The sequence below is a fragment of the Musca domestica genome, unplaced genomic scaffold (genome assembly GCF_030504385.1).
Source record: "Musca domestica strain aabys unplaced genomic scaffold, Musca_domestica.polishedcontigs.V.1.1 16, whole genome shotgun sequence".
NCBI classification, from domain to species: Eukaryota; Metazoa; Arthropoda; class Insecta; order Diptera; family Muscidae; genus Musca; species Musca domestica.
The window spans coordinates 15,059,231-15,077,602 of record NW_026712219.1 but is presented as its reverse complement, the minus strand read 5'-3'; the positions used below and the strand labels follow the sequence as shown (position 1 = coordinate 15,077,602).

Here is an 18,372-nt window from a genome sequence, read left to right as displayed (position 1 = left end):
TTTGGAGAATGAAGAAATTGTTCAAAACCTCTTCAGTAGTCAATCCAAATTACATGAATGTATGTACAAAGGAAACTTCCAAGAACCCAAGCTATTATTACTACTAATTTTCGTAGGTATATCCCTCTTGAAAATTCGATTTTCTTTTTAAATGCCTAATATAATTTTACTTAACAGCATAATATTAAAATATTAGTTTAATAAAAAAAATCTGATTGTCCCCTTTTAATCAGTCTGCTCTTAATTACCTTTTAAACAATTTATTTTTCATCTTACTAATTATTTTTGCAATTTGTTTTTGTTTTTCTGTTCTTTCTTGGACCCTCACACAGCTTTACAAAGTTTAAGCTGCGTAAATTATTAACTTCAAGCCAACATTTAAATATCCATTCCGACCAAACCAATTCAAAAACCAAGCCGACTTTGTTAAGTTGGAAATTTATTGCCCATCTTTTTGAGCAAAAGATTTATTATCGAAAAATGAAGTTTTTTTCTTTTAACACACAGTGTGACACATTCTAAAGTACTTTGTTAAGCTAAGTCGCCGTTGTTTGGCAATAACCCTTTTTTACACTTGTAGAGGGTCCCCCGCTCTTCACGGGCATCCACGGCAAGCCAGTGCTGTTTTAATTTTTACGCTTTACAATGATGTCTCATGGACGACTCATTATGATAATGATTAACTTCGTTGGCTGGCAAAATCATATGGTCGGTCAGATGTACAAATGGAACTGTGGTATGGATGACACAAATGTTCCGCAAATAAATTACAAAAAGATTAAGGATGATAGGATTACATAATTGCTAATCCTGAAAAATTATTCTTTCAAAAATGCAGGATTATATTTAGGGTTGTCTCTAACAAAATATTCTTTTAAGAAAATCAAGTTTATATAGAGTTTCCTTAAAAAAAATTTTTCTTAAAAAGCTGAGATTACAGATGGAATGCCCCGTGAAAAATATTCCATGAAAAAATATTCTTAACAAGCAAAAACGAATTTACTTTTTATACCCTCCATCAGTATGTTTATCAAAAAAAAAAAAATAAAAAACAGTTAAAACGCAGTAATTTCAGCCGGGCCGAACTTTGAATGCCCTCCACCATTTGGAACGATTTTGGAAATTTTCAAAAACAATAAAATCCTTAAAAAATTCTGTTATAATTTTAAAAATACCGAATATAGCCATTATATTGGGGTCTACATAGGCATTGTCTGTCACAAGTCATTACAACAGTCAAATTCGAAACTTGAAATAAACGGTGAATAATGTAGCTAAAATCGTCAAAATATCGCCTATATAGGGAGGTATCGTTATATCGGAGCTGCGCGAAGACCTGGACCAGCATAGAAAAATGCCAAATTTTAAACAATTCTGGTTAATAATGTCGCTAAAATCATGAAAATACCGAATATATGGAGGTACCGTTATATGGGCGCTATACGAAGACATGGACTTGCACAGACAATTTGCATAGGCAGTAGTATTCCTTACGAAATTCAAATACCAGATTTGAAACTATTCCAATGATTAATGTCGCTAAAATTAAAATAAAATACCGAATATCGGGAGGTACCGTTATATGGGAGCTATATAAAAAACGTGGACTTACATGGCCCATTTACGAACTTAACCTGCCTACTGGAAAAAAACATGTGTGGAAAATGTTAGCCTTCTATCTCAATTCGTTTGAAATATAACGTGATTACAACTGACAGACAGACGGACGGACATCACTAAATCGACTTAGAATTTTACGCTGATCAAGAATATATATACTTTGTTGGGTCTGACATGAGTATTTCGAGGAGTTACAAACGGAATGACAAAGTTAATATACCCTCCATAGTATATCAGTACCTCCTTATATTCGGAATTTTCACGATTTTAGGTACAATACTTACCGAAACTGTTTGAGATGTCGTATTTGAAGTTCGTAATGGAAGCAACAGCCTGTGACAGAAAATTGTCAATGCAGGTCCAGGTCTTCATTTAGCTCCTATATAACTGTTTATTTCAAGTTTCGAATTTGAATATAGTAATAGCTTTTGACAAAAAATGCCTATGTAGGTGCACGTCGCACGGGCCCTAATATAACGGCTATATTTGGTATTTTTAAAATGTTAACAGAATTTTTGGCGAATGTTATCTTTTTCGAAATTTTTCAAATTCGTTCTAAATGGTGGAGGGTATTCAAAGTTCGGCCCGGCCGAACTTACTGCTTTTTACTTGTTAATTTTGTCCTCCATTGTATAATGGAGGGTAAAATAAAAATCTATGATTTTATGAGGCCTAGTCTTTATTTTTTTTTAAATCACGATAATAGTAGTCCTTCAAAAAATATTCCTTAAAAGTTCAGGATTAAAATTGTAATGGCCCTTGGGAAAATATCCTTGGGAATTCGACGATAATAGTTGTGATGGTGTTTGAACACATATTCCGTTAAAAATACAAAACTATAGGAAAGATCCTTGATTTTTTTTTTTTTCAAAAATACACAATTAAAATAAACATCTTTCAAAAATCCAGGATTAAAGTTTAAGATGGTCCTTCAAAGAATATTCTTTTAAAATACTACAATTATAGTTGAAAGGTCCTTGAAATAATATTATTCAAAAATTCACTTGAGATTGTTATTCTTTAAAAGTCCACTAATAAAAAATCCGGGATTATAATAGATGGCTCTTAAAACATATTCTTTTAATAAACCCTGATGCCCTTGGATGGTCCCTGAAAAAATATATTGAAATGAATCTTCCATGGTTTTTTAGAAATTCCATTATTATAGTTGGGTAGTCTTCAGGAAGTGTTCTTCAAAAATCCATGGTTATAGTTGGGACGGTCCCTAGAAAACATACAAAGTAAAGTTTGAGAGGTCCCTGAGGAAAACCTTTAAAAGTCCGCAATTATAATAGTAATTGTCTCTAAAATATAAATCTTTAAAAATACAGGATTATAGCGCGTATGGTCCTTGAATAAATATTCTGTAAAAATCTCCTTGACAAACTACTCTTTACGAATTTCATGATTATAGTTGAGGTGCTCCTTATACAAATATTATTTTTAGAAACCCCGATGCTTTTGGTTGGTCCTTGACAAATATTTTGAAAGACATACTCGATATTCCTGGAAAAATATTTCGAAAAAATATTTAACAATACAACGTTTAAAATTGAGACAGTCTTTTAAAAATCCACGATTATAGTTGGAAGGTCCCCGAAATTTTTATTTCAAAAAGTCCCCAATATCCTTTAAAATTCCTCGATTATAGTTAGAATGGTCCTTGAAAAATGGTCATTAAAAATATTTTCGAAAATATTTCTCGACGGTCCTGGAAAGATGTTCTTAAGACATTCGACGGTTATAGAAGGTGTGCTCCTTGACAAAATATCTTTCAAAAAGTAAACGATTTTATTTTGAATGGTCTTCAAAAATATTTTATATGAAAATATCCGCTACTAAATCAACGACCACACTCTTTACCACATAGTCTGCGAAGATACAAACAGAGCTAAATTTGCAGGTCAAAGTAAATATATTTTTTTAACCCTTAGATCCTTGGGGTCAAGCAGATAGCTGTTGCTTGACCCCAAAAAACAGGAAGTAGCAACAAGGTCCTCAAGGCATTAGCCGGCAGTACTTGGGTTGTGAACAAGGAAGCCACGTTGATCTCTTTTAACGCGATAGATTGGTCTGTGTCAGCTACGCAACCCCGAGTGTGGTCTGCGAATATAAGTGCTACGCAGTGACATGACAGATTGCTGCGACAGGATGCCTTCTCATGACAACAGTGCAACATTTACATGAGGAGGCGAAGGTCTTTCCCGTACGTCGTTGCAGTACCTGTCTGAGTGTTATCATGGGAGTCATCTAAACTCTGGCGTGTCATCTAAGCCCAGGTGTGTCTGATCTAAACCCAGGTGTGTCAGGAAGGACACAATTGGATTGATAAAGATGTGCAAAGCATCTATCCAGCGTGTAAAGCTAACTGTGCGGGCCTACAAAATAAGCTTCACCTATTTAATTGTCTGCCAAACATATCCCACTCACTAGAGAAAATAGCCGAATTTTTGAAGATGAAGCCAGAATCGGATTATCAGAAATCAAACCAAACATGTAGAACTGTTACAACAAGGGATCTTTTTGGTCATATATTCAAAATTGGTTAAAAACTTCCATTAAAAAGGATCGTATCCTTTATTCTACAAAATTAATTGTCATAAAATTTTACTATAGGTCGGTCCCAGAAGGCATCAAAAGTCCAAATCTTTGAAACGCCAGAAATTCATAAATATTAAAAACGGATTTAGGATTAAGGGTACTGCTTTACGAGTTTATGCAAAAATCTCCATAAAGTCATAATTTTAGAACGATGACGTCTATGACAAATTTATACTTCATCAAAACATGCCACATCGAAATAGTGGTTTTAGACCCTAGTTCTCTTTGGACCAAATCCGTTTCAGCACATTTGGAGTAAATAAAAAGGAAAGGCTCAACGGATTTAGATCACACTTGGCAAATCCCAATATTTTTGTCGGTGCTAACTCAGGTGCGAAAATGGACAATATCGGCCCACTTCATCAGGTACCACCCCCACAACGGGTAATATTTTTGGATATTTATATCACTCATAAAGTGCGAAACAAGCATCCGATTCTCTTCAAATTTCACATGCCCCAATATTTTACTACAGCTCCCATGTATGGATAACTCCGATTTTAGGTATTTTTTAAAACATTTACGGACTCAGAGGAATCGTTCATGGTTTAGATTGTGATATTTCCATAGCCTTCCAAATCACTGTCCTTCCCCTCTCTCTCACATTTTCCAGTTAAATTTGTCTTCATCTTCATGAATATTAACCACATTTTTAACATTGTTCAGTTGCCTGGACGTTGGTGGCGGTGGACATGTGGAGTGCATTCTTAAAAAAAGAAGTTCTACTTTACAAAGATATTTTCCGAGATTGTTATTTTTTAAAATCTTTTCAGAACTGAATGCGCCAATGACGAATGGTAATACGCGAAGAACAATTTGTTTGCAATTTTATGGGGAGTTTCCACAGAAAAAATAACCTGAGATACTGATTATAGATCACTTGGCCAGCAGATCTGTATCACCATCAACGTTCCTCCGTTTGTCTTGCGTTCGGTTACAACAGAACCGAGTGAAGAAGATTAAAATTGAACACACATCAGAATATCAGCTGCGTCCAGTGTCACTGGGTCCAATAGATTTATGTATTTTATTAAGAAAATTATGGCATGATGTTTGGTTGGATATTTTCCTGAAACATCTTCCAATGAACGCAAATAAGAGATCATCATTAATCTTGCAAAATTACAACAGGATGATTTTTGTTTCGCTTGAAATCAAGTGAAGATTTCATATCACTTCCATTTGCCTGGAAGATTTTATTTTTTTTTGTTTTATATTACATGCGATTTTTATTGCTCTGAAAGTGATCTCTATTTGTAGCCAGTTGTGTAGGTGGTGTTGGTTTTATGGCTTCTTTCCTTCGGGGATATAATTTTATAATGTGACATTAAGACACAAGACCATGACTAATGCATTGTTATGAGAAAATCGCAACTGATGAAGGTTTAGGGGAATTGAGAGTGCCCTATAATAGAGAAATATTGTCCAATTCTAAAATATTGCGAAATATACCTCAAAATAGTGTGATCTACAAGCCAAATACCACAAATTCAATTCAAATGTCTCAGAACCTTGATAAAATGTCAGAACCCAATTAAACAGTTACATTTTAAGAAACTCTACATGTATTAAGAAAAGTTGCTAAATTTGCGATAAAAAAAATTATAAATTATTATTTATTTATGGGTATATTGAGATTATGCATTATTTATGTTAAGAGACTCATAATGAAGTTTAATATAGACTATTTCTTTCTCTTACAGATCGAAAACGTGTTGAATTAATTGTCAAAAATAAAAATAAGTAATTTTGATTTTTTATATATAAATTTCGAATGAGATTTCCTCAAATATACTTTTTTTAACATCTTCTGCCTTAAACAATTGTTTTTGTTATTTTCTGGTTCGGATTATTTGGGGAACATGGTTTATATTGGGGAAAACAGTGATTTTTCTTTCCTGGTGACATATAGTGATATTTGGTGAAGAAAATTTTTGTCGCTGAAGTCAGCCTTTTAAAAATATATTTTGTAGGAGAACTTTTCAAAAATTCGAATGAAGTACGCCAAAAAAATGAGTTTTTAATGTCTATAAATTCCTGACTTTATTTGATGTATTCTGAAAACCCATAATAGAATTTTATGACAAAAAAATTTGTAAACCAGTAAAGAAAGTCTGAAAGTCGGGCGGGCCGACTTTATGATACCCTACACCACTTTGCTTATTTAATAGAGCTCCGCATAACAATTAAACGCTTTAATGGGAGAATTCAACATACACGCTATAATTATAATAATAATTGTAATTATAATAATAATTATATAATATATAATTATAATAAAATTAAAATTATAATTAAAATTATAATTATAGTTATAATTATAACTATAAAGACGATATTCAGAGAAATATATCAAATACAGCTCAGAAATATCTTTGCCAAATTTTACTGAAATTATATTTAGCTCCCATATATACCTTTATCCGATTTCAATTTAACTGTGCACCAAATGGCCAATACAAGTCCGAATTTAAAATTTCAATAAAATTTGGCAAAGATATTACTGAGGCAAAGATATTTTTGATATATTTCCCTGAATATCGTTGTTACGGAGTTCATATTATGGCTGTGGGTAACAAATCGGATGAACAGTATATATGGAGCTATAGCTATATCTGAACCGATCTTCACCAAATTTGATATACTAGCTTCTAGACTCAATTCGGTCGTAAGTGCCAAATTCTATCCCATTTGGACAAATATTTAGTGTACAATAAAATCAAATCTCAACCGATCTCGATAAAATTTGGCATACTTATTTTGAGGCCTAATTTGGTTGTATGTGCAAAATTTCATACTATTCGTGCTGATATTACACGTTTGGTGCACAATAAAAAGCAAATCGGACGACGATATATATGGGAGTTATATATAAAATCTGATCGATTATCTCCAATTTCAATAGGGTTCGTCCTTGGGTCAAACAAATGATTTGTGCAAAATTTCATCTGGATAGGGCAATAAATGCGAACTGTACTTTGTTTACAAAAATACATGGACAGACGGACGGACGGGCGGACGGGCGGACGGACGGACATGCATAAATCGACTCAAAATGTGATTCTATGCCGATCAAAAGGAACTATGGGTCTATCTCATTTCCTTTTGCCTGTTACAAACAAATGCACAAAGACATAATACCCTGACCACCTTGTTGGGTAGGGTATAAATACAAACTAATACTAATACTTTGTAATACTACTAACCAAAGACCAAAATATACCCCTTTGTGGGCTCGCTTGAAGAACTAGAAAATATTCGTGTTTTTATCTAAAAATTATCGAATATATGAAATGAAAATTTTAAAAAATTTGGAAGAGGTGGACTTGTCTCTTCCACTTAGACTTCAAAACTCCTGTCCATGTGTCTATTTTTTTTTTTTGGATCTACTTTCGTAATCTGTTGGAGTTGGAAAAAGTGCAATCAACTTCTGACTGCTGTCATTTCTAAGCCACTCGTCCGACAGCTGTTAAAATTATTCCAGTGACAGCTCATTATATTGTTTACAAGTGTACAAAAGCATTGTGGTGAGAATTTTCCAGAAAAAATGTTATTCATGATGGAATTCAAGCGTGATAGCGTGTTTTCTTTATATGTAGCTGAAAAACCACTATTGGCTATCGTTAGAGCATTCCAGCATTCAAATGTGAATAAATCGTTTGTGTCTCGTACCATCGCTCGTTACCGTGATACTGGTAGCGTAATTAGACGTCAAGGAAGTGGGAGGAAGAAAACAGAAACATCAGCAGAATAGGTTCGAAAAGTAAAGAAGCGACTTGATCGAAACGCGCATCGCAGTGGTCGAAAAATGGCTCGTGAGCTGAACATATCGCAATATTTTATTCGGCAAATATTGAAAAATGAGCTCGGGATAAAGCCATTGAGAATCCAAAAAAGTGCAAGAAAATACACCGCAACAGAAAGAAAATAGACTCAAAAGAGCTAAAGAGTTGCTTTGCTTGGCCGAAAGTGGTGAACTGCCGAATTTAATTTTCTCCGATAGGAAAACATTCGTTGTCCAGCAGTTTGTAGACAAAAAAAATTATGGTGTTTATTTACCAAAGAGGACAGCTGAAAATGTGCACCTTCAGTTGGCCAATAGATCTCAAGCGCCGGACATGGTGATGGTGTGGGCAGCCGCCATAACAGCCGATGGTCGTTCTCCGCTAGTGTTAATCGATCGGGACATCAGAATAAATGTCGAATATTATCGCAAAAATATGCTGGAGGGTCGCAGTCCTTGGACATTTCAACAGGACTCAGCACCATCGCTCTCAGCAAAATGAGGTTCCTCGCTTAATTTTCAGCGCACCATGGCGACCAAAATCTCCGTATACCAATCCGCTGGACTGTTGTGTCTGAAGTATTTTGGAAAGCAAGGTTGGCACTAAAAAATACCAAAGTGTCGATCGCCTCAAGCAAGCGCTTCGCCGGGAATAAGCCAAAATACCGCAGAGCAACATTCGGGCAGCGTGGGACGGTTTCATTGGCCGTAATTCGTACGAAAGCTGACAAATTCAAACAAATCTAAACTTATTCTAAAATTTGATGCTATTTTCGACATTTTTTTCTTTCATTCAATAAATTTTTTAAAGAAAATGTAAAAATTATGGGGTCTGTCTTTATTGCAGTTTTTTTATATCACCCTCTAATTATGTAATATTTGTAATGATACTGTAAAATTGTTCATTACTTAATTCCCGAAAATGTCTCCTTATCTTACGGAAGTGCGATCCTTACCCACATTTTCACAAATATATTATTATAGTTTAATAACAATGTTGAACCATTTTGAACTTTCTCTCCATACCCTTAAGGTACGGATCTCCAAAACGTACGTTTTGTATGTACCCTTGAAGTACTAATATTCAAAAAGTTTTTCTTACTTGATCCACCCGCATAAAGAGTGGTGGAAATTTCAGGCTTTAAGCACCTTATCATGTGCCTCGAAGTAATAAAATTAAAAAAACTCCATGGGGGCTATATGAAGACGAGGACCCGCATATGTATTTTTTTGGCATAGGCTACAGAAGGCATTAAGAAGCCATTCGAGAACGAAATTTGAAACAATTCCGTGGAATAATGTCGTTAAAATCATTAAATTATCGGATCTTGGGAGGAGGTCTATCCATAGACGTGGACCTGAATATGTAATTTTTTTCTCATGAGCTGTAGTAGCCATTAAGATCTCTATATACGAAATTTGAGACAATTTCCTTGTATAATCTGGCTAATATTATCAAAATAACGAATAAAGGGAGATACCGTAATATGAGGGCTATACGAAGATGTAGACCTGCATATGCAATTTTCTTGCATAGGCTGTAATATCCTGGTTGGTAGGTACCGTTATATGGGGACTAGACGAAAACGTGAACCGACATGGCTCAATTAGGAACAGAACCTGCCTACTGGCACAATACACATGTGTGCAAATTGTTAGCATTCTATCTCAATCCGTTCGAACAAAGAGACAGACAGACGTCGTTTTAGAATTTTACGCTTTGTAGGGTCTATCATGAGTATTTCGAGTAGTTACATACGGAATTACATAGATAACATACACTCCATAGAATGGTAGCGACTCTCGAGAAATTAGAATTAGGAAAGCCAATGACAAGCACTATGTTCGCGAACTCCTAATAGAGTAAGCAATGCACACAGCATCGTAAAAAAAGATTGATCGGTTCTCCATATCTTATTCCAAATATACTCGTGATTAAAATGGTGTAGAACAATTTTCAGATCTCATTGGAGGCTACCAATCACCTGTGGAGCTGTACGTTAAAGGAACAATGCGTAACCTCTCGATATAATCGGTTGAGACCCCATAAATTATATTAGCTGCGAGGTTTGGATCAATGATACACACAGCATCGATAAAAACAGATTGATCGATTCTCCATATTTTATCCCAAATCTAGTCCTGATTAAGATGGTGTAGAACAATTTTCAGATCTCATTGAAGGCTAGCAATCACCAGTTGAGCTGTACGTCAAAGGAACAGTGCGTAACCTCTCGATATAATCGGTTAAGACCTCATAAACTATATTAGCTGCGAGGTTTGGATCAATGATGCCTCGTCTTAGCCTTATGAAAGTTAAATACAACTTTACTTGAGATGAAATCTTAAACTGTTTCAAATCAAACGACAATGTCAACATGCCGATTTTTACTCTTTTACCCTTTCCCACCACCTTTCACACATATTTCTGCAATGTGTTGTCATGGCTCTGCTCCAGAGCCAGAGTGCGCTGTAAGATATTTAAAATTATAAATAATGGCTTACGATTTTTATTTGTTGTTTGTGACAGTTGCCAGATAATAACCATCGTCTCAGTGACACTGTTCTTATGGCCGATTATTCCATACTTATATGTATATATCTGAATGCACCAAAACAAATCGTAAATTTTTTACTTCAAATTACCCATTAAGTTTTTGATTTTATAATGAAGTTGTCACAACACTCACTCACGCATGTGGTGTGGTGTGGTGTGGTGTGGTGTGGTGTGGTGTGGTGTGGTGTTTGTTCTCCTTTTTTGTTATTTTGCTTTTCATATGAATCGATCGGTGTTGGTTGTGAGCTGCAAGTTACAAAAATGGCCAAAGTAACAAAAAAAAAAAAAAAAACTGAAATTTCATCTAAATTTAATAAGAGTCAAGTTTGGTTTTTCCCCCAGCAGTTAAATTTGCAAAATTTAAATGCACACACTTTTTTGCTCCAATATTGATACTGCGTGGCCATAGACAGAGGGAAAAATATTTGCCAAGTAACAAAAATATTCAAATCAGTGAGTTTGATATTCGAGAACCTGTTGTAAATCACTGTAGCTTGGAGTAAGGCGACACAGATATATGACTTTGGGTTGGATACCTCGTATAAGTTTGTCACCAAGCTTTATTTGTTGTTGCTAACTCTGGAGGTGGTTTAGTGACTTTATTTCAGTATCAATTTCTTTTTTTTTCCATTATTTTATTCGATGTGGATTAAGATGTTGTGTCATGAGTTTTTAACTTTTTTTTTAAACCTTTAACTTCTGAGGTGGTGGTAAATTTTACCTTCCCTTCACATTTTCTTGAAATTCTCTATTTTATTACAATGAATAAAAATTTTGTTTTGTTTTTAGTTATTTTTTTTTTGCTTATTGTAATTTAAAATATACAAGCTTACTTTTAAAAAACAAATTATTATCAAATAAATTTTTTAATAAAGTTTTTTTTCTGCAATATTTAGAGAGGTAAAATTTACCACCACGTTATAAAATATGTCACCTCAGAAGTTAAAGGTTAAGTAGATGTTTGAATATATGGTTTTTATAACCCAAAATTACAATTGTTTTGACCCACGGAATAGGATATTTCCGTACGTATTCCTCATTGAAGGCAAATTCTGCATCCATTTACTTACCTATTTTGGAATTTCATATTGCCATTAGTACTGTGTAGTAATATAATATCAAATTCAATACCTTACCAAAATATTTTCTTGCCAATAAAAAGTTCACATTGAATTTTTAATAATTGCATTTTTATTTCAAATTTTCATTTTAATAATTAATTGATATAAACAAATTATTTTATAATACAATCTTTAAAATACAATCTAAAATATGTACATGTAAAACATCTTAAAATCTAAGACTAGACAAACGAATTAAAAATTATATAATTTATAGTCAAAATACAAATTGAAGGTGTTTTCAGTGATAATTTCAAAAAATATAATGCTCTCTTTCTCGAAGTTTTAAAAGCAATACCTCAAGGAGAAGGTCAAACAGTTTTGAGCATGTCCATTTGTAAATTTCAATGCTGTGCGTAAAGCTTCTCGATTGGACCAAACATATTGGTGAGCATATAATTATGACATTCGATGGCTCCCATTATACCCTTAGCCATATGGCTACAGAGGGATATATCATTTGATACGGTCAAAACGTGTATAGTCGAAATAACGGTTTGAGACCTCCAGACCTCTTTTGACCAAATCCGTTTCACAAAATTTGGAGTCGATCTAGCGATGTCCGTCCGTCTGTCTGTCTGTCTGGCTGGTGCGCACGATAACCTCCGCAGGGTGTATCCGATTTAGTCCAAACTTGGTACATCGTAGTATATTTGTCAAACTTCGATTGAGTTCGGAGATTGGCAATATCGGTCAACTCCTTCTGGTACCTCCCCCACAAAAAGTCGAAATTATCAAAAAATATATATTTTTTGTACAACTTTGTACATCCTAATATTTTGCGTCAGTGCTAAGTCAGGTGTGCAAATGGATAATATCGGTCCACTCCATTAAGTACCTCCCCCACAAATGGTCAAAATTGTGAATAATTACAACTCTCATAAAATGTGATCTAAGAGTCCGATTGTCTTCAAATTTCATACAACCCAATATTTGTATTAAGCCAAAGTCTGTTAAGTTAAGTTAAGATAGAATATATCGGTCCACTCCATCTGGTACCTCCTCCACAAATGGTCGAAATTTTCAAAAAATACGCAATCCGATAATCCAATTTTGCTTCAACTTTGCAATATTTGCGTCAGTGCTAGGTCTGGTGATTGACAATATCGGGCCGCTCCTTCTGGTAACTCCCTCACAAACTCTCAAAATTTTGAATATCCATGAAGCTCATAAAAAGCGAAATCAGACATGATACATCTAAAATATTTCCATCAACACAAGATCTGTTATAAAGATGGTAGAGATCGGGCCATTTCTTTTAATACCTGCTCCACATAGGGTTCAAGATTTTGAAAAACAAAAATGTTTTGCTCAAAAAAGCCAAACATTTTTGCTAACACAAGATCTGTTGTGAAGATGCTATACATCTGCGAACCCCTTCTGGTACCTCACCCACAAAGGGACACAATTTTCAATACTTTCATCTGTCTTGCTATATCTAAATATATATTGAACATTGGCTGAGGGCATACATCTGTCGGCAAAACCGACCGATACTTCTTTACTTGTTTTATTTTGCTCTCTAAGAAAGCTCTTAGATGAATCACGTGGTTTATGACGACACAGGACGGCAACATTTTAAATGTGTTTTGAAATCATGTGATATTAAAAAGTTCGTCAAAAAAAAAAAATTAACCCAAAAACCAGACAGATAAAATTTTGCCAAGTGAGGAGAATCTATATTGATTTTTTTCTGAGATGGAATCATTATATCCTACTAATCAGAAAAGTTAATTTGCAGCCAGGACAGGTTAAAATATAGCTCATAAATATAAAGTACTTTTACCTACGTCAAATGATCTTTTAAAATTAGAATATATTCTATTATAACTTTTGGGATAGAAGATCCTAGGTTTCATATTCCTGCCAAGGTTTTCGAAGGGTTCCTCCTTTTTATACTCTCAGCCATATGATTAGAGAGGATATATATCATTTGATATTGTCAAAATGTGCATCATGGAAACAACGGTTTCAGGCCCTAAGCCTCTTTGAACCAAATCCGTTTCAGAACGTTAACATCGGATTCCATTCAGACTTGGCACATCTCAATATTTCCAATAACACAAGACCTGTTATAAAGCTGGTCGAGATCGGACCATTCCCCCAAATAGCGTTAAAGTGTTTAATAACCCCAACGATTATAAAATCGAAGTAAACATCCAAATCTATATTTCTGCTCACACAAGATCTTCTGTGAAGATGGGATATATCGATCCACTCCTTCTAATAACCACAACGATTATAAAATTGAAATAAGCATACAAATTTCTTCATATTGCACACATTCCATTATTTCTACTCATACAAGATCTGTTATGAAGATGGAATATATCGCTCCACTCCTTCTGATAACTCCCCCACAAAGGGTTAAAGTTTTGAATATCCATGAAGCTCCTAAAACGCAAAATTAACATCCGATTCCATTTGGACTTGGCAAATCAATATTTTTATAAGCACAAGATCTATTATAAATATGGTAGTGATCGGACAATTTCTTTTGATACCTCCCCCCACATAGGGTTCAAGATTTTGAAAAACAAAACGCTCAAAACAAGATCTGTTGTGAAGATGATATATGTCTGAGAACCGATTTATTACAACTTGCTCTATCTAAATATTTCTCTCACCCAGAAACCTGAGTTGAATATGGAATTTATGATTTCGCATAAAATTGGATATAAATGTTCAATTTTCTTGTAATTTTGCCTATACCAATATTTGTGTCTGGAATACCTTCGTCGACCATATGTGGTATCTCACCCAGGTTTATTGTGCACCAAATGGCTAATATTAGCTCAAATGGACTGAATTTTGGCAATTAAGACAGAATTCAGTATAGCAGCAAGTACATAAAATCTAATGAAAATCGGTTCCGATATAGCTATATATATATGTTTCATCCGATTTTGTGTCAAAGTCCAAGAAGAATATTTGATACTGCACATCAGGTATATCTCCAAAATACTTTTACCAAATTTTATCGAGATCGGTTCTGATTTTTACATTGCACACCAGAGTTGGATATAGTTCCCAACTTGTGACTACTACTGCTGTTATTTCTAAGCCACTCCTCCGACAACTGTTAACATTATTCCAGTTACAGCTGATTATATTGTTTACAAGCGTACAAAAGCATGTTGGTGAAAATTTTCCAGAAAAAACGTTATTCGTGATGGAATTCAAGCGTGATAGTGTGATTTCTTTATATTTGACTGGAAAACCACAAGTTGCTATCGTTAGAGCAGCATTTAAATGTGAATAAATCTTTTGTGTCTCGTGTCTCGTGATATTGGTAGCGTAGCCCGATGTCAAGGAAGTGGTCGGAAGAAAACAGCAACATCAGCAGAAATGGTTCGAAAAGAAAAGAAGCGACTTGATTGAAACCCGCGTCACAGTTGCCGAAAAATGGCTCGTGAGCAGAACATATCACAATATTCTATTCGGCAAATATTTAAAAATGAGCTCGGGGTAAAGCCATTGAAAATCCAAAACGTGCAAGAACTTACACCGCAAGATAAAGAAAATAGACTCAAAAGAGCTAAAGAGTTGTAAACAAACAAAATGATCGTGTTTACTTCCCAAAGAGGTCAGCTGAAAATGTACACCTTCGGTTGGCCACCGGAACTTAAGCGCGGCCATGGTGATGGTGTGGGCCGCCATAACAGCCGATGGTCGCTCTCCGCTCGAACGTGGCATCAGAATAAATTCCGAATATTATCGCGAAAAGAAAGCGAAAAATGGAGGGTGTATTAAAGCCTTGGGCAAGCAAACATTTTGGCCCCAGACCTTGGAAATTCCAATAGAACTCAGCACCATCGCAATTAGCACGCGCCACTCAAGAGTGCTTACAAAATGAGGTTTCTCGCTTCATTTCCAGCGCACAATGGCCACCTAAATCTCCGGATACCAATCCGTGGGACTATTGTGTCTGGAATATTTTGGAAAGCATGGTTGGCACTAAAAAATACCAATGTGTCGCTCACCTCAAGCAAGCGCTTCGCCGGGAATGGGCCAAAATATCGCAGAGCAACATTCGGGCAGCGTGTGACGGTTTCATTGACCGTTTGAAGGCCATAATTCGTGAACAATTCAAACAAATCTAAATTTATTCTAAAATTTGATGCTATTTCCGATATTTCTTGCTTTCACTCAAAAAAAATGTAAAAATTATGGCGTTTGACTTTGTTGCAGTTTATTTTTTCTCTCACCCTGTATATGTAATATAAGCCCAAATTGAATAGATTGGACGCTCGGTCCGGTATATCTTTAGCTCCTGAAAATATTTTTTGTATAATTCATATCGAAGTCATATCATGCACTATACAGCAATATTATTTGGTACTAGGGTACAAAAGCCTGCAACAAATTTGCTGAAAATCGATTCAGAGTTGGATGTATTCCCGAATTTGTGACTACGCTAAAGCCATGATATGCATTCAACGCAGGTTCATAGTTCCGTATAGTGGTGTAAGGTATCATACAGTCAGCACCGCCTGACTTTCGACCTTTCCTTACTGGTTTAAAAAGAACGAAATGATCAGCTTTTCCTTGCCAATGAGTAAGTATTTTTTTTTTTTGACTTTCCAGAGAAATCCTTTTTAAAATGAGTTGAGCAGTTTGATAAAAATTTACAAAACTATTAAGACCTTTGGGAGTTACTGCAAGTCCGCACTTGGAGACCACCGTGTTGCAGTCATTGATGTTACACTTTTCGAACTTAAGCTTATAGAAATTCCCATATCGGATATAAGAGAAGAATTCTGAGATTAGTTAGCTTAGTTCGCATATTATTCTCTTACGAGCTTTTAACTTCAAAAGGGGTTCATGCCATAAATTACCTACCCAAGCATTGAATTTTAGACCTCAGTTACAAGTTTCGGTTGATTTGTTCCATTTTTTTGCCAATCTTCATAAATATATCACTGTATAGATCCCTTAAGAAAATTTGTGGTTAAGGTTTTTTTTTTAAAAAAAACAAAAAATCATTTTAATCTCAATACAAACCCAAATAACGTTTATAAACATTATTACTAATATTGCTTTTTTTAATTATGTAGTTAAAGAGCAGCAGTTATTGATTCTTCTTCTACCTTTTGGCAAGGAAACGCACTTTTTTACAGAAATTCTACTAACAAATTCAGTAAGACTAATTCCTAACAATATTTTGCTTCTATGTACATACAAAAATAAAACTACAATAACTAATCTTTTTGTACAAAATATCCAACTCTTAAGAGGACACCGCACTGGCGGTTGGTTGTGTCAGGTTATTGTTGTTGGCCGATTTCTCACGTTCCTGTAGCTCTTGGAGCTCTTCTTCTTCGCGGGTCAATGGTATGGTCGAATGATTATACAGACCCTGGGCCATTAGCTGCAGGGCCAGGGGATTTTTAACACCACTTGACTTTTTCAATTTGGCTCGTTTGTTTTGAAACCATATTTTGATTTGGGCCTCATTCAAGCCCAACTCAGAGCTTAGCTGTTGTCTTCGTTTTTCTGTCAAATAACGATTTTCATTAAATTCATGCTGTAATGAAAAGAGGGGAAGGGGGGGAATTTTTTTTTGTTATATTATAAATCAAATTATTAACAAAATGTTAATTATATTTCTATTAATTGTTGTTTTATTTAGTACAATAAACCCACCTTCAGTCTTGCTAATTGCGAACCACTAAACGCCGTCCGGGGTCGTTTATCTTCCGACGATGATGAGGATGATGCCGCTGACGCCGCCGCTGCGGACGCTGAACCACCACTGCCGGCTGATGTGGATGAGGATGTTCCAGTTGGTGAGTTGGCTTTATCATTTGGCCCAGTGGCTTTCTTAGGTTTTCGCACCCGTGGACCTAAACAAAAAAATGGGATGGGAGAGATGCAGAGAAAACCAAAACAATTAGAAATTGTTGCGTAAAGCGAATAAAGGGAAAAAGACATAAAAATTCCTTAAAGCAAATAAAACAAACATAATTGCGCCACAATGACTGGACGTCTATTGTGTGTGTGTGTGTGTGTGTTTGTGTTTGGACTTAATTCATTTTCATTTTTATACTGCATCACCAGACCGACGACCGGTGGTGGTGGTGGTGTTGTGCCAGAGCCTGGCCACCACACCCATAAATTTTGTTTGGAAACATTACACGTTTTGTCCATTCATTCATTCGCTCAGTGGTGCGGTATCTTGACTTTTTCGGCGAAGTTTTAAAGCTACAGCTTAGCTGGTTAGTCAGAGATTCCTCTTGGCCGCCCTTTAAACATTTATGGGAAATTTGAAAATTAATCGCAAAAAAATCGTGTCGAATTTTTTCGGTAGTAGTTAGTCATTCTAAACAGAATATCCATCTCCCTAACCACCAGCGCCTCTTTATTCGCATTTTCGTTAATGAAAAAAGAATTAATAGAAGTGAGTTGGAAATAATAGAAAGAGTGGCGAAAAATTTGAAATTATTTTGGAAACCCCTTTAATGAAAATCAACAGAAGACCTCTTTCAAGGCATTCTATCTACATGAAACAGGAAAAGGGTATTCCATCCTTTGGAGATCTATAAATTGTCAAATACCTGTAGAAAACCTGTAAAGGTTGAGATAAGATTGAGTTTTTAGCAACTTGAACTAAAAAGTACTAAATGCTGTACCATGTTATATCAAGAGTTTGTAGCTGAAATTCTGAAATTTTGCGTTATGGTTTCAAT

At 35.0% G+C, this 18,372-nt stretch overlaps 1 protein-coding gene across 1 annotated transcript; it reads right to left on the bottom strand.

The window, feature by feature from the left end:
- Positions 1 to 11,826: 11,826 nt before the first annotated feature.
- Positions 11,827 to 17,649, bottom strand: LOC101891710 (homeobox protein invected-like). Its single transcript, XM_020037736.2, has 2 exons — positions 17,330 to 17,649; positions 11,827 to 17,210 (listed from the first exon to the last, which is right to left on the bottom strand). Exons 1-2 carry the CDS (start codon positions 17,615 to 17,617, stop codon positions 16,914 to 16,916), a joined length of 585 nt encoding a protein of 194 aa, XP_019893295.1. The 5' UTR covers positions 17,618 to 17,649; the 3' UTR covers positions 11,827 to 16,913.
- Positions 17,650 to 18,372: the final 723 nt, after the last annotated feature.

Coding starts and splice junctions, on each gene's coding strand:
- LOC101891710 (XM_020037736.2), bottom strand. CDS start 17,617: ATGTCTTTTTCCCTTTATTCGCTTTACGCAACAATTTCTAATTGTTTT. Junction 17,211..17,329: donor CGCAATTAGCAAGACTGAAG/GTGGGTTTATTG, acceptor TTTTCATTACAG/CATGAATTTAATGAAAATCG.